General features: G+C 32.7%; 1 protein-coding gene across 5 annotated transcripts in view; it reads left to right on the forward strand.

Annotated features, from left to right (window-relative positions):
• Window positions 1-15866, forward strand: part of LOC139491297 (glutamate [NMDA] receptor subunit 1-like) — a 137157-nt gene that overhangs the window by 111213 nt on the left and 10078 nt on the right. For all 5 annotated transcript variants that reach the window (XR_011656510.1, XM_071278904.1, XM_071278906.1 and 2 more), the window contains 8 exons: window positions 1818-1942; window positions 3547-3711; window positions 5274-5508; window positions 6328-6476; window positions 8920-9077; window positions 10395-10567; window positions 12281-12385; window positions 13225-13370. Coding sequence is in view for 4 of the 5 variants with exons in the window: in XM_071278904.1 (XP_071135005.1) it covers window positions 1818-1942; window positions 3547-3711; window positions 5274-5508; window positions 6328-6476; window positions 8920-9077; window positions 10395-10567; window positions 12281-12385; window positions 13225-13370 (1256 nt within the window). In the remaining variant the exon portion in view is untranslated. The remainder of the gene's footprint in view (window positions 1-1817; window positions 1943-3546; window positions 3712-5273; window positions 5509-6327; window positions 6477-8919; window positions 9078-10394; window positions 10568-12280; window positions 12386-13224; window positions 13371-15866) is intronic.

Genomic DNA, 15866 nt, shown 5'->3' on the forward strand with positions numbered 1-15866 from the left:
GTGTAACCATACATACATGATCACAAAATAGTTTGTGGCCAATGGAAAGCCTTTTTTAAAGAAGAAAACTAATGACAATGCTACAGTAACATCCCATGATCCCATGATCTAAACCTTTCCATTTTCTAGAATTCTTAATAAACTCTTAATCTGTTAAAGGTATAAAAATAATGAAAAGTTATTTTTCAATATGTATTTGAATTTTATATTTTTATGATTTAATCTTTTTCACCCATAAAACGTAAATATAAGGAATAATTTTGAATGGTGACAAATAAGGGGAAGTAACTCTAGTTCAGTTTGTAAACCACATGGTGCAATTTATTTACAACCTAAAGCTAAGGTAATTGGTGTCAATTAACAGTGTGTTTGACACCAAAGCTGTCAAGTGAAGCCATGCACTTAATGGGTCACTTAATTTGACAGTTTACATAGCTAGATGAACTTCCTGTTCATGGAAGAATTACGAATTTGCCGGTATTTCAAAGGAATATTACTTATGAAATCAATCTCAAGGCTAAGAAATACGGGTGAAATCGGGTCATTTTCAGAATTCCCGGGTTATTTCAATGACCTGGCGGGTGATCCGGGTGATCCCTCAGAATTGTGAAAATCTCAGGTCACACCCGCAGAATACGGGTCAGTTGACAGGTATGATATTCAGAGTACTTATGGGTTTCCATGTAGACGACATAAGCCAATTCTGTATTGATAGAATTCTGGTATTTTTGCCAATGAGACAATTAATTCTTCACCAGAGACCAATGACATAAATGTTAACAACTCTATGTCCCTCAACAGCCTTCAACAATTAGCAAAACCCAAACAGTTTACTGTTGATTCATGATTATTTGTTTGATACCATTTGTTAGTGGGTTTAAGTAATCAACAAAGTACACATTTTCTTTAGGCTTGCATGCAGATTTTGGAAAATCCAGGAATTTGAATAACCATGTAAGAATTTTTTTCTTTTCAATGAAAATTGTATCCACTGAAAAAAAAATCCACAGTGGTCACTGAAAAGGACAATAAAATGACAAAATCATGTATTAAGGTTCACATGGACCTTTTGGCTAAAATGGCTGCATTTCCACCTCAAAATTTACTCTGAGTACAGACAATCCTGTGCTTTTGGAAAAGTTTTAAGGCATAGCATGCCCTAAATAAATAAATTTCAAATATGTTTCATGTTTTAGAAAAACAAAATCTTAACAGGATTTTGCAGTGCCCTTTTTTCATTCCTCCAGAAGGTGCCAAAATAAACTAAGTTGGGAAAGAGGTTTGAGAACTTCCCCACAGGTAACAATTGAAGTAAATTAAATTTTTTCCAGATGCTCAGATTTGTCTGTACTTAGAGTTAATTTTGAGGTGAAAATGCAATCATTTTAGCCATAGAGTCCACATGAACCTTAACATTTTCAAAATAAGTGTTTTGGTATAAATTCTTCTGAGTAAAGTTTCTTTCTAATCAATGACATCTCAAAATTGAAATTCCTCCAGAAATTCTTTTTAAAATGGAAAGAGTACTATGGATTCATCATGTTTCTTAGGATACCAATTTATGTGGAATTCATGATTAAAGGTTAAACACAAATTTACCGGTATATGTTGAATGCATTACACATTTCTAAGTGCTAGTATGAAAACTTTGTAACATCAAGAAATCAAATACAAGTGTATCCTGAAATACAAAGTTAAGCTCAATCCATGTTAATCTTTAATTGATATCCACCAAAAGAACTAATCTATATATAGCCCCCCCCCCCCCTTTAAATGGTAGCTCCCTAACTCTAAAATGATCTATCATTCCATTTCAGATGTAACCACAGAGTATTGCTGTTGGGGATATTGTATGGAAATGTTACGGGAAATTTCACAGATGGTCAATTTTACTTATGATGTCCATATTAGTCATGACAAGACTTTTGGTTCTTTTGAAAAGGTAACAGATATAGATTTCACCACTGTAACTAGTGTGTTACCATATTTCTCCGCTTGAGATATTTGAGTTTTAATATTTATAGAGCAAGGCTTGCCAAGCTTTTAAAATAGTAAAATTTAACTGTTGAGAGTGGAAAAATATTGTATAACACTAGTTATAGTATTGGACTCTCTATCTCTTATGATTTTTAGGTAAAGATTGCATGAAATGCAATCATAACCTTATGGGACTGACTTGATATCTCAATCTTCCAAGACTTATTACTACCTTTTTGATACACAAAATATAGTACATTGATCATTACATTCTATATTATATCCTATCTATGATTATCGATGTAATATATGCTCAGTTATTCAAGGCACAAAATGATGTTACACTTGTCAAGAAAAAACGTTACTTTTGCAAGTTTTCGGAATCCAATATCTGCTCTAAAATTATAAATGATGTCATTGTTAAAGTCATTTCAATTAAAAAATTGGAGTTATCTGTCTTTGTCTAGAATTGCTGTTAAATGAACTACCTACAACGCAATATTTAATTTTACTTCCCACTGATAAATTGAAGCAATCTTTACTGTTCAGTGCTTACAAGCACTTTGATTATCCTCCCTTTTCAAAGATCTGAAAAAAGTTGTGCTCTTCATATGTGACATCAACAGACATTGTTGCCTTTTTCATGATATCACAATAGGAAATTCAGTTGAAACCAAGAAAATTTAAAGTCATAGTTAAAATTTCATCCAGTCATATGCTGAGAACAGATTTATCACTAGTAACAAGAAATATTTTTCTCACAACGCTCAAGAAATGTGAAAATAGCACAAACATTTAAGAAATATGTTTTCTTGCATGTGCTATCTTGATTTCTTCAAGCACGATATACCAATTTCATTTAGATAGTAAATTTAAGATTAAGTTACAGCCAGAAATTGAAGATAAGGAATATAGGGAAAAAATGTCAGGCTATTCATATGTATTAGTATTTGCAAGGGTTACCTACAAAAGGATATAGTTGTCAAAGATGAACTAGGATGTTGAGAAAAACTGAATACAAACTTAATGATAAATCTTCATAAATGAATAAAATCATGATAGATAGTTAATTCATTTACAGATGTCAGTTTCAGTTAATTTAACTATAAACTTTTTGAAGAGCAATGATTAAGATAGAATTATTTACTATAGGACTATTATTTTTTCTTTAAAAAAAAACCGGTGCATTGAAAATCGCCCAAAACAGTATTTTTTGCTATGGGAATTACAAAAATCACAAAGTTCATCATTGGCAATTTATCATAGTGACAATGTTAAGGGCCTTAGTGTCTAATTGGTCGAACTACTATATCATTGGCCAGTCAGCACTGAAGTTGCAAGTTCGAAACCAACATGGGGCAGGTGCACTCGACTCCAATCTTACTTGACTAGGATTGTCAGTTTTCCTACTGAAGGTAAGTGGTTCTCTCAAGGCACTCCAGCTTCCTCCACAAATAAAAACTGACTGCCGCAAAATAGTGTTGAAAGTGGCGTTAAACCCCAATCAGTCAGTCAATCAGTATTGACAATGTCACTTTTTGTGATAACATATTTATACATGTTTTACAGAGGAGAGGATCAAAGACCAAGCAGTGGAATGGTATGGTTGGAGAACTAGTTAGTAAACAAGCAGATCTAATTGTAGCTCCACTGACCATTAACCCTGAGAGAGCTAATTATATTGACTTTTCTAAACCATTCAAATACCAAGGACTTATCATTTTGGTCAAAAAGGTAAAATTTAAACACGATCAATAACTTGGTAGGTAGTTTCTGCAATCTAACTTTAGTTTGCCTCATGCAAATTTTATGAAAGACATAGACAATGCTAATAACCACAATATGCATTTCAATTTTGGTTATAGGTCATTTTCCATAATAGAGTTATACCCCTTTTAGACTTGTACAATTGCAACACTTGATTAGGGGTATTTGTGTCCTCAGACACATTGTTATTTTATTTTATGATTTAAATTTAAAATGTTGATTGACTATCAAGATGAAAATACAACCAGTTGACCAGAATATTAATGTGATTTGTTTATTGTTTTAAAAATCTCATCTTTTTATAGGGCTATTCCTTAGCCAGGGTTTCGTTCAATATCGTGGCAGCTACATAGGGCTACATAGATTTATGACTATTGAACGTGTAGCTAGCCTTGCTGCTACGTAGATATTGATAGCAGCTATGCTAGCTACTCATTCAGTATACAAAAATCTTGGTAGCACTACATAGCCACTACGATTTTGAACGCAACCCTGTTGTTAATATGAGTCTAACATTGTTTTGATTTTACATAACCTTGGCTGATAGAAGATATTTTCAACTTTAAGGTGGTACCCAACACTTTCACTAAAATTAATTTGGCTCTTTAATTTTCATAAAATTTTGACAAAGTATATACTTTGACCCTTTAACAAAAATATAAAAATTTCAAAAATTTTGAACCAACCGTTTTGTCAAAAAAAAATACACTGCTTATATAGTACAAGTAGTTTGACAGACACCAATTTTGATCATTGAGAAGCTTAATATTCCTTTTACAACACAACTTAATTAAAACATTTAGGTGACTTTACAGAGTTATCTCCCTGTAGTGTTAAGTATCACCTCAAATAACAAATGTGATTAACATGAAGTAAAACAGCTTAGTTATTGAGTATTTACTACACTTCTAATGTCAGTTCATTAGCTATGACAATTCAAAAGTTTGAAAAAGTCTTGAATAAGATAAATGAAATATGTATTGTACTTAGAAATGAGTCATGTGTAGACACAACAGAACATATAAAGTAAATTCAATTTTTTTTTTATTGCATTAAATAAATTTCAATTTTGGAACAATGCTAGATTTATTATTGCCATTTTATATACAGATATATGGAACAAATATCTGATGCAAGTTCTAATTATTAGGGAAACTCATCAGTTTGTGTTATTCACAATACTGTAAATTCAGAAATTATTACAAGATTTTTATTATTGGGAAAATTGCGACAGAGTTGTAAACGCAATAATTTAAACTCACATTTTAAAATATTTTATATGAATTAAGCAGGATTTTCCCCAAAAATCGTAAAAATTAAAATGGCATTTCAGTCTAAAATGACAAAATCGCAATAATAAATGCATACAATAATTTCTGAATTTTCAGTAAAAAAAAACCTCCCAATAATTTCTGAATTTATATCTTACAAATGAAAATTGATTTATTTGGAAAAAAATTTATTAAATTCTTGAATAAATTCTATGCATTTATTAATGAAAGTTTTTTGTATTTTATTGTGTTTTACAGACAGCAAAAAGTTCAAACCTTGCATCATTTCTTCAACCTTTCCAAGACACACTGTGGATATTGGTAGGGTTATCTGTCCATGTGGTGGCACTAGTTTTATACCTCCTGGACAGATTTAGTCCTTTCGGCAGATTCAAGCTGGCTAAGAGTGATGACACAGAGGAAGATGCCTTGAATTTGTCTAGCGCAATGTGGTTTGCTTGGGGAGTACTGCTAAACAGTGGTATTGGAGAAGGTGGGTATGAGTTTGTGTAAAAGGGGAGGTAATGACGTTGCTAACGTAAAATGTTATTTTCGCGATGTCAAACTGTGACATATCGGGAAAAGATTTAAACTGATTTAATTTGAAAACGAGTGCATGGACCCTTATTTTTTGAAACACCATTTTGTTTCATTTTGCAGGGAGATTATGTTGACCAAATTTGATAAAACCATAAATAGTGTAATTTTTTTAATTTTGATAAATATACAGTAAAAAATTACGTTTATTTCTCAATTCATGACTATTTGATAAATATGACTTATTTCTGAATAAAAAATGCATAAATTTTTATGATACTTATAAAATATAGAAATTTCAAATTATTTAACAAAAAACAATTTGTGTTTATCTTTTAAAACAAAAAAGTTATGGTTTTCTTTCGAAAGGAAAAATACAGCCACAAATCCAAATTTTGAGCAAATATACAAAATTTCGACCTAATTTAACTCAAAAAGTAGCGCATGAAGGTATATTTTTTATTACATATTTGATTTATTCAGGCAAAAATTAGCCTAAATGGAAATTTTCATCAAACTGTAAATACGGGATCAAAACTGTATCATATGCCCTTAAGAAGAGATGAGTATTGAACTGAGGACATAAAAAAAAAGAAGTAAATCAATTAAAAATATCTTTTTTTTCAGGAATACCCAGAAGTTTCAGTGATAGTGTTTCTTAAAATGTTTTATTATTAAATCAAATGTGTCTCTAGTATTCTGAAAAGATGAGGACATAAAAAATTAAAGTAAATCAATTAAATAGCTGAAGTACTGATAGTTTTAATTTTTTCAGGAACACCCAGAAGTTTCAGTGCTAGAGTATTAGGAATGGTATGGGCAGGATTTGCTATGATCATAGTTGCCTCTTACACTGCCAACTTGGCTGCATTTCTCGTGTTAGACAGACCAGAAGCCTCCATCACAGGCATTGATGATGCTAGGGTAATAAACTTGTTCATTTAAGATTAAGGATGTACTTACTATTGGTGAGGTTTTGGAATAAGTGTCAAATGTTTGGGCTCCTCAGTGTTTTTCCATACGATACAAGATAACATATTTTGCCACATAACACCTTTTTATCTTTTAACATAAGACTTAATAGCTCATATAAGATCATTTGACAAAATTTAAGCACATTCTTGATTTTCTTTCTTTTGATTTGAGACCTTAATAATACCAATGTAAATATAAGGTAAAATTCTGAGTCAGCCTTTTCCCGCCATATTTTATAAATCAAATATCTTAAAAAGGAGCTCAAAGACCTATCAATATTTTTAGCTTATTTTGATCCTTTACTTATACTCTTCCAGCTTAAAGTATCCATTTTGAATTCTACTTTTATTTAATTTTACCTTAGATCACCTAAGTACATCCTTAAACTAAAAGGAGATGATGGTAAACATATTAAAATGAGACAATAACCCAACAACACAAAAACCCATAAGACATCTAGAGTTAAGTCATCAGAAATAGACAGGTGCTTACTGGTAAGAGCTTGGCATATTCTTGTATACACACTTGTTTATTGCTGAAGACAAATCATCAATTGTGTAAAAATATGAAATAAATTAAATAAAAACTGTTCAAAAAACTAAAAACCAACAGATTTTCAAATGACTTTCATGGAAAAAAATAAATCAGAAATATATAAACATAACAAATTCATGAATATATAAAACTTCCATATGTTTCCTTATTTAACTACATCAAGTTAATTATAAAATGAATAAATCAATTTGCTGGGAGGTGGGCTAGGAATCAGTTTGCTGGGAGCTGGGCTAGGAATCAGTTTGCTGGGAGGTGTACTAGGTATCAGTTTGCTGGGAGTTGGGCTAGGAATCAGTTTGCTGGGAGCTGGACTAGGAAGCAGTTTGCTGGGAGGTGGGCTAGGAATCAGTTTGCTGGGAGGTGGGCTAGGAATCAGTTTGTTGGGAGGTGGGCTAGGAATCAGTTTGTTAGGAGGTGGGCTAGGAATCAGTTTGCTGGGAGCTGGGCTAGGAATCAGTTTGTTGGGAGGTGGGCTAGGAATCAGTTTGTTAGGAGGTGGGCTAGGAATCAGTTTGCTGGGAGGTGGGCTAGGAATCAGTTTGCTGGGAGGTGGGCTAGGAATCAGTTTGCTGGGAGGTGGGCTAGGAATCAGTTTGCTGGGAGGTGGGCTAGGAATCAGTTTGTTGGGAGGTGGGCTAGGAATCAGTTTGCTGGAGGGTGGGGGCTAGGAATCCGTTTGCTGGGAGGTGGGCTAGAATTAGTTTGCTGGGAGGTGGGCTAGGAATCCGTTTGCTGGGAGGTGGGCTAGAATTAGTTTGCTGGGAGGTGGGCTAGGAATCAGTTTGCTGGGAGGTGGGCTAGAATTAGTTTGCTGGGAGGTGGGCTAGGAATCAGTTTGCTGGGAGGTAGGCTAGGAATCAGTTTGCTGGGAGGTGGGCTAGGAATCAGTTTGTTGGGAGGTGGGCTAGGAATCAGTTTGCTGGAGGGTGGGGGCTAGGAATCAGTTTGCTGGGAGGTGGGCTAGAATTAGTTTGCTGGGAGGTGGGCTAGGAATCCGTTTGCTGGGAGGTGGGGGCTAGGAATCAGTTTGCTGGGAGGTGGGGGCTAGGAATCAGTTTGCTGGGAGGTGGTCTAGGAAATGGTTATAAAGTATCAGTGAAAATAAGTTGGTTTACAGTACTGCAATATCATAAACAAACTCTACTATCATATGAAAGTATATTTGTTGTAATAGTTTATGTAATTTGTCGATAGACATTTTTAAATATATTTTTTAGAAAATTGGTGAAAGTGGTTTAAATTTATTTTCTTTCTCTTTTTTCTTTCACTTTTATTAATTTTAAATTATAATATAGTAATGTTTTATTTTTATCGCAGTTTTACCCATAATTTTGTTTTGGTTGTTAGACACAATTTTTAAAATAGGTGTAATTAACAGTCTTACATTTCTTTTAATTTTAATTTATATTATTCCGTTTAATTTATTAAGTTTGCAAGATGAATACATGAGATTTCTTATTATTTTATTTTTTATTTTCTGTTTTTACATTGTGTGATTGAGATGTTTTATATGTATATAACAGTGTCTCATAAGTCTTTTTAGTCTGGGTGTTGATCTTTTTTTTTTATGTGATTGGACTTGTGTAAATATTTTACTGTTGTGTAAGATCAATACTTGACACAATGACTTGACACTTTAATAAAACAAATTTATCATTATCACATGGCATAAGACAAACACTGACTAGGGACAAAATTATCCTATGGCAGTGTTAACTGGGATAAACAATCTTCTAGGGAAAAGTTTTATTATCTCTTCTGTATCTTTCTCCTCTCCTTTCTATTATTAAAGACCATATACTGATGTAGTAAAAAACTATAATCATATCTATTGTAGTTAAGAAATCCAAATGAGAATTTCAACTATTCAACTGTAAAAAATAGTGCTGTGGAGATGTACTTCAAACGACAGGTGGAGTTATCTACCATGTATCGGCAGATGGAGGAACGTAATTATCTAACAGCAGAAGATGCCATTGATGCAGTCAGAAATAAGTAAACATTGTCTGTTTGTATGCAATTTTAATAGACCACTTCCTAAGATGTCTGTATCAATTACACCTCCTAGGGCTAAAAAATTATGACGGTTATGTTTATGCGTAAGATTAATAAATAATTGATTGTTTTAAGTTCAACACCACTTTCAGTAAACTTCACTATAATATAGCATCTAGAGTACAAGGAGAGAACCATAGCCTTTGGCAGAAAAACTGACAATACTAGTTAATTCAACCTTGCCACAAGTTGGGGTTTGTTCTCATAATATTAGTGTTATCCTACACCAGAAAAAAATCGTCAATTATGCACGCCTTTATGACATCATTTACCAGATAGAGGGGATCGCCTGTATCCCTGCACTATTAACGTTTATCAAGCGTCTTAATGATCGTCATTGTGCAGGATAAACTAGAAATAATGGTTGTTCTGTAGGTACTTAATGACAATTCCCTAATGAAAGCAATGCTGATTGTCAATTTTGAGAATTTAATTTGTCGAATAATTCGTGCAATATATAGTATTTTAGTTTTCAAACCACTCGCTCAACATTGTAAAGGAAGTGTCAAATGCCTCTAAACGCACAAATGATGTTCACTAAAACCAGAGTTTTTGACAGAAATGCATCAAACTTGAAAGTTGTGTATTGTTTAAAGACATTGTTAAAAAAACAAATTCAAAGGTCATGGTGTGTGCAAAATTATGTGAAATTGAATTTTATTCATACCCTGAAAAGTTAACCACACATGAGGTAATGTTTCAGCTTCAAATGTGTTGTCATACATATCCATGTTTACCTAATGGGCATAGGAATTTAGGAAAAAACCTATCATTACCACCTACCTGATATGAAATGTGACAATTGACCCCGTTGTGATAAAGCAACAGGAATTCTATGAAGAGGGTGGTAAAGGGTTATTTACGTGCAACATGTTTTGCCATTTTAAATTTACGTGCAGCCGTGAAAAAGGTTCGTTATTCACAGTGTTTCTTGAAATTGGTGAAAGATCAACATGCAAGACATTTTTAAAGTTTTTGTTATTTCGTGAAATGGCAATTTTATTTCGCATTCTTCTGTACAGATACCCCCCTTTTATGCCCCTCCATGAACATTTTGTCTGTCCATTAGTCCCATTATGATTCCATTCAACTAGTCTTAATTTAAACATGTTTATTTATTGTGGTTTTGGGAAACAAGTTATTACAACTTATATCAATCCCTTTCCACTTTCCACTTCAACTAGTCTTGAACAAATCAATTAGAACTTATTTTGTTATTTATCACTCATTAGATCATGAATTATATTTTTTCTTCAGTAAACTTGATGCCTTTATATGGGACTCCTCTAGATTGGAGTATGAGGCAGCTAAGGATTGTGACCTGATAGTTGCTGGTGAACTGTTTGGAAGGTCAGGACTGGGTGTAGGTCTACAGAAGAGAAGTCCTTGGACACATGATATCTCTATGGCTATTCTTGGATTACATGAGAGTGAGTAGAATATATATTACTTTTGATATTGTAGTTTCCATTACACAAATTTCCATTAAAAAATTTTTAAATATCACAAGGGAAATTATTTTAATATCACAATTTAAAAAGTTATCACACTAAAATCTTGTCCTCTGCGCTATTTAAAAATTATATAACAAGTGTTTGATTCAAATGTGCTCTTGGTATTGAATGTGTTTTTATGCCCCAGCTGCGGTTGATGGACCCCATTCAATTTTACATAATTTTGTCTGTTTGCATTTCCATCTGTCTGTCCGTTTGTCCCAAAATTATTGTTTCTGTTCTCTAATTATACCCCACCCAACGGGTTGCGGAGGGTATAATGTTTTTGACCCGTCCGTCCGTTCGTCCGTCCGTCAGTGCTGTTTCTTGTCATCGCAACTCCTCTCAAACCACACAACAGAATTTCACGAAACCTTTTCAGATAATAAGGACATACTATGTAGTTGTGCATATCGACGGGAAATTGCGATTCAATTTTTTTTCTAGGAGTTACGCCCCTTTGAACTTATTTACTTTAATGTACTACTGCAACAGTTTGTCATCGCAACTCCTCTCAAACCACACAACAGAATTTCATGAAACCTTTTCAGATAATAAGGACATACAATGTAGTTGTGCATATCGACGGGAAATTGCTATTCAAATTTTTTTCTAGGAGTTACCCCCCTTTTAACTTATTTACTTTAATGTACAACTGCAACAGTTTGTCATCGCAACTCCTCTGAAACCACACAACAGAATTTCATGAAACCTTTTCAGATAATAAGGACATACTACGTAGATGTGCATATCGACAGGAAATTACTATTCAATTTTTTTTCCAGGAGTTACGCCCCTTTGAACTTATTTGCCTAATATACTTCTGCAACAGTTTTTCATCGCAACTCCTCTGAAACCACACAACATAATTTCATGAAACTTTGTAGATAATAAGGACATACTTTGTAGATGTGCATATCGACAGGAAATTATGATTCAATTTTTTTTCTAGGAGTTACACCCCTTTGCACTTATTTGTTTCAATGTACTTCTGCAACAGTTTGTCATCGCAACTCCTCTGAAACCACACAACATAATTTCATGAAACTTTGTAGATAATAAGGACATACTATGTAGATGTGCACATTGACAGGAAATTATGATTCAATTTTTTTTTCTTATACAATTTTTTTTTCTTACACATATTTTATTTCTCCAATGACAATGTAGGAACGTGGGGTATGTGAGCGTGCTCACTAAGGTTATTTAATTTTACTTTGCCTATTAGAAACCAAATGTTATGAAACTTTAAAACAGTACTTATTACTCCTGTACACAGACCAAATTTCGAATTTGGGCAATGTCAATTTCTCTTATCTAGAGTTATGGCCCTTCAGAAATGGAAATTTGCTGAAATTGCTGTATCTGCCCCTACTTTATTATTGATAACATATTTTTAACACATATATGTCCCCCATGGGGATCTTCAAAATTTGGCAGGTATGTATTTACATTGAAGGAGTTTTAACTAATCAATATAAGCTTAAACACTGCCATTTCTGTGAATCAACATCTTTTCTGAATTTGTTAATTTAGGATAGAAAAACTTTAAATAGGTGACATGCACAAACAGTTTGTCTATTGCTTATTGAGTGTAGACATGTTAATGTTATTGTTTAAAAAGTAAAGAGAATGTTTTTTTTATTACAGAGGGTAAAATGGAGCAGCTAGATAATGATTGGATTTTAAAGGAGAGCTCAGAATGTCCATTAGAGGGGTCAGCACCAGCAACACTAGGACTAACCAATATGGCAGGTATGTATGTCTATTATTGGGGAAAATACTAGCTAAGGGCTTTTCCAGAATTAATTGTATAGGGGAAGGAAGGCACTTTTATTAAAAATTGATGGGTGGTGGTTATTTTAGAAAGATTGCTTGAACATTTAAATGAAATATCCAATTTAAAATGTATGCATGGTGGGGTCAGATTAAAGTGCCTTCCTTTCCCCCCATACATTTATTTTTGAAACAGCCCTAATCAAGAGCTAACTATCGTATCCAAGAAGATCATGTATATTGAGGAAAGCTTCATTGTGACTGGATGTCAGTCTCAGTTACACCACCTAGGGCTGAACAATTTGGCAGGTGTGTTTATGGGTAGGAATGATAAAATGATTGATTGTTTGAGTTTAATGTCACTTTCAGTAAACTTGACAATAATATAGCAGCCAGAGTACAAGTAGAGAAGCATAGCCATTAGCAGAAAAACTGGCAATACTAGTCAATTAAGATCAGTGTCAACTCAACCTTGCCACAAGTTCGGGTTTGACCTCATAATCTCAGAGTTGGCTGGCTTGTGGTCACTGTAGGTGAACTGTATGCTGTAATATCTTTCCATGTTTGAACCAATATTCGTTACTCTTTCTTTCATGAGCAAAAACTGTAATACGTTTTCTGATGAATTTGATATTTCAGAATTTTTCTTCCATTTGGAAATTGTATGAAAAAGAAATTCTAAAAAATCATGACATAACGACTATTCAGTGTAAATAAAATTGTACCAAATTATACTTCGAAAATAGAAATTAATATGCCATATTTTAATTAGCAGTTGTGACATCATCAATACATGTACAGTTATTGTACTTTTATAGGTGTATTTATGATGGTGGCAGGAGGAATCGTGGCTGGTGTATTCCTCATTTTTGTAGAGATAACTTACAAAAGATATCGTGGTCTAAAGGAGAAGGAGTTAGAGCTGGCTCGTAATGCTGCTGATAGGTGGAGAGGAAACATAGAGGTAAGTAAAACAGAATCATTTAACTATCCAGCATTTCTACCAAACTTGGACGAATCATAAGATAGTATCCAAAAGTAAATTTTGTAAAAACAAAATCTTGTTTATTCAAATCTTTCTTATAAATGAACTTTTTTTTGCCAGTAAACATAACATTCAATCTGTTCTTAAAGTTTTATAAAATTTAATAACTTTCTTAAACTATCCTGGATTTGTACCAAACTTGAACAGAAGCTTGTTTATGATCAAAAGGTAGTATCTAGAAGAAAATATTGTAAAAAAAAATCCTTTTTTTCTCCATATATTAGTAATTGGACTTAAAGTTTTTTAAACATTTATTAGATTCATAAACAGTTATGGATTTTTACCAAACATGGACGGAAGCTTCTTACAATCAAAAGACAGTATCGAGAGGACGATTTTTAATAAAAGTTTCCCGATTTTTGTTGAGCCTGCGACTAACAGCAAAAGTAGGAGAGACACAGGTTCCCCTAAACATTTACACATTTTTTTAAAGATAACTTGTATTGTCAATCATGAATTGTTCTTTTTTAATGCTTTTACATATTTTTACATTCCTTTCTGTATATTTGATAATGATTATCAAATGTTATTTACCAACATCATCCATGATGGTATTTAAAACTTTTATAACATCCTAGCCTTTCAGATGCCTATATCAGTAAAATTTACAGTTGGTTTCAAAATACCTTATCTCTTATTCTTACCAAATGTATACTTTTCCTGACTAGTTGACTATATTTTTTTTTGATAAATGTGACAGACTACAGTACAAATGTTTGTAAATATGTCAAACTTACCTTTATAAATTGATCAAAAGATCATGAAAATAAACTTGCGTGAAGTTGACTTGAAAGGGCCACTGTAATTTCAGAATTTATTGCATGCATTAATTATTGTGACCATGTCATTTAAGACTAAAATGCAATTTTAATTTTTGTGATAAAGAAAAAAAATCATGTTAAATTCATATACATAAAAAGGCCAAATGAGAGCAATTATAACCCTTTCACTATTTTGCAATAATAAAACCTTCTCAATAATTTCTGAATTTACAGTATTAAGAGGTGGGAAAGGTTGAAGAGGGGGGAGTAGTTGATGTACAGCAAACTTAATACCTCAGCCAGCTTGAAAAATCATCCATTTTTCTCACCTCCTTCCCAAAAAAAATGCATACAGTGTATTGAGTTTACAGCAATAACAATGTACTTATCTCATTAGATATAACAGCAGGATTCTATATTTAGCTATCTATATATATAGATCTTGTGTTTTTATACATCTGCTTTGTGTGTATGTGTAATGATAATATTACTAACAATAGTAAACTGAAGATATTGATATATATATATATAAAAAATTAAAAAAGCTAAAAATAAACTTAAGTTACCTAGTTGCACAACAGTTGACATGTTAACTTATCCTTACAATGTTTGCATGGTTTGCTACAGTTACAACTTTCATATTACTAACAAAATGGTGCATTTTGCCACGATCGAACATGCATTCTTGCCATGGAAGATCATGCTTTTTTTGCCTTGGGCGATCCTACCTTATTTAAGATCTAACTTGCTGCCTGTATGTGACTCGGAATAACTAACAGCTTGCAGAACAGAAGAGTTTTTGCATTGGGTTATCCTTCCTTGTTTGACCACTAACATGCTGCCTGTACCTGATATGGAATAACTAACAGCTTGCAGAACAGAAGAGTTTTTGTATTGGGTTATCCTACCTTGTTTGACCACTAACATGCTACCTGTACCTGATATGGAATAACTAACTGCTTGCAGATAAGAAGAGTTTTTGAGTGTGGACTGAAAAGTTTTAGAACAAATGTAAGTTATGCATTATTGTCTTATTTATTTGTAGATGTCTTTTTCATGGTTTAGGTGAATTAAGTCAATGTTTCAGGAGAATTTTGATTTTCAAACTTTAGGGCTTGATGAGGTTTGAAATCCATAAAAACTGGTTGTCTACATAGAAAAGTACATACACTTACTAGTATTATTGCAATTAGTTATCAAAGGTACCAGCCTTTTAATTTGATACTCCAGACACGCATTTTGTCTACATAAAACTCATCAAAGACGTTCAGATAAGAAAGCCAAACAAGTATTTAAAAGTTGAAGATTTAATTTTTTTGAAGAAAAATATTATTTTAAAAGTCATTTTCTTGGTTTATTAAGGCAGTGAGGTAGACACATTCTGTATGAAGTGTGGAAGCACTTCATACCTTAAATGTGCATATGATCAACACTTTTACACTTGTGGATATTTTATGCTTACATTCTTCCAAACGACATACAAAATGTGCTCATGAATAACACTTTTACATCCTTATAAAATCTATACAAAAAAGCATTTAAATCTGATTCTGGTTAGTACATTCATATATTATAGCCATGAAATAAGGAGTAAAATCCAGCATTTGTTTGATTTCCTATACAATCAAAATGTTGTCAGGGAGAACATGTCATA

The sequence above is a fragment of the Mytilus edulis genome, chromosome 10 (genome assembly GCF_963676685.1).
Source record: "Mytilus edulis chromosome 10, xbMytEdul2.2, whole genome shotgun sequence".
NCBI classification, from domain to species: domain Eukaryota; kingdom Metazoa; phylum Mollusca; class Bivalvia; order Mytilida; family Mytilidae; genus Mytilus; species Mytilus edulis.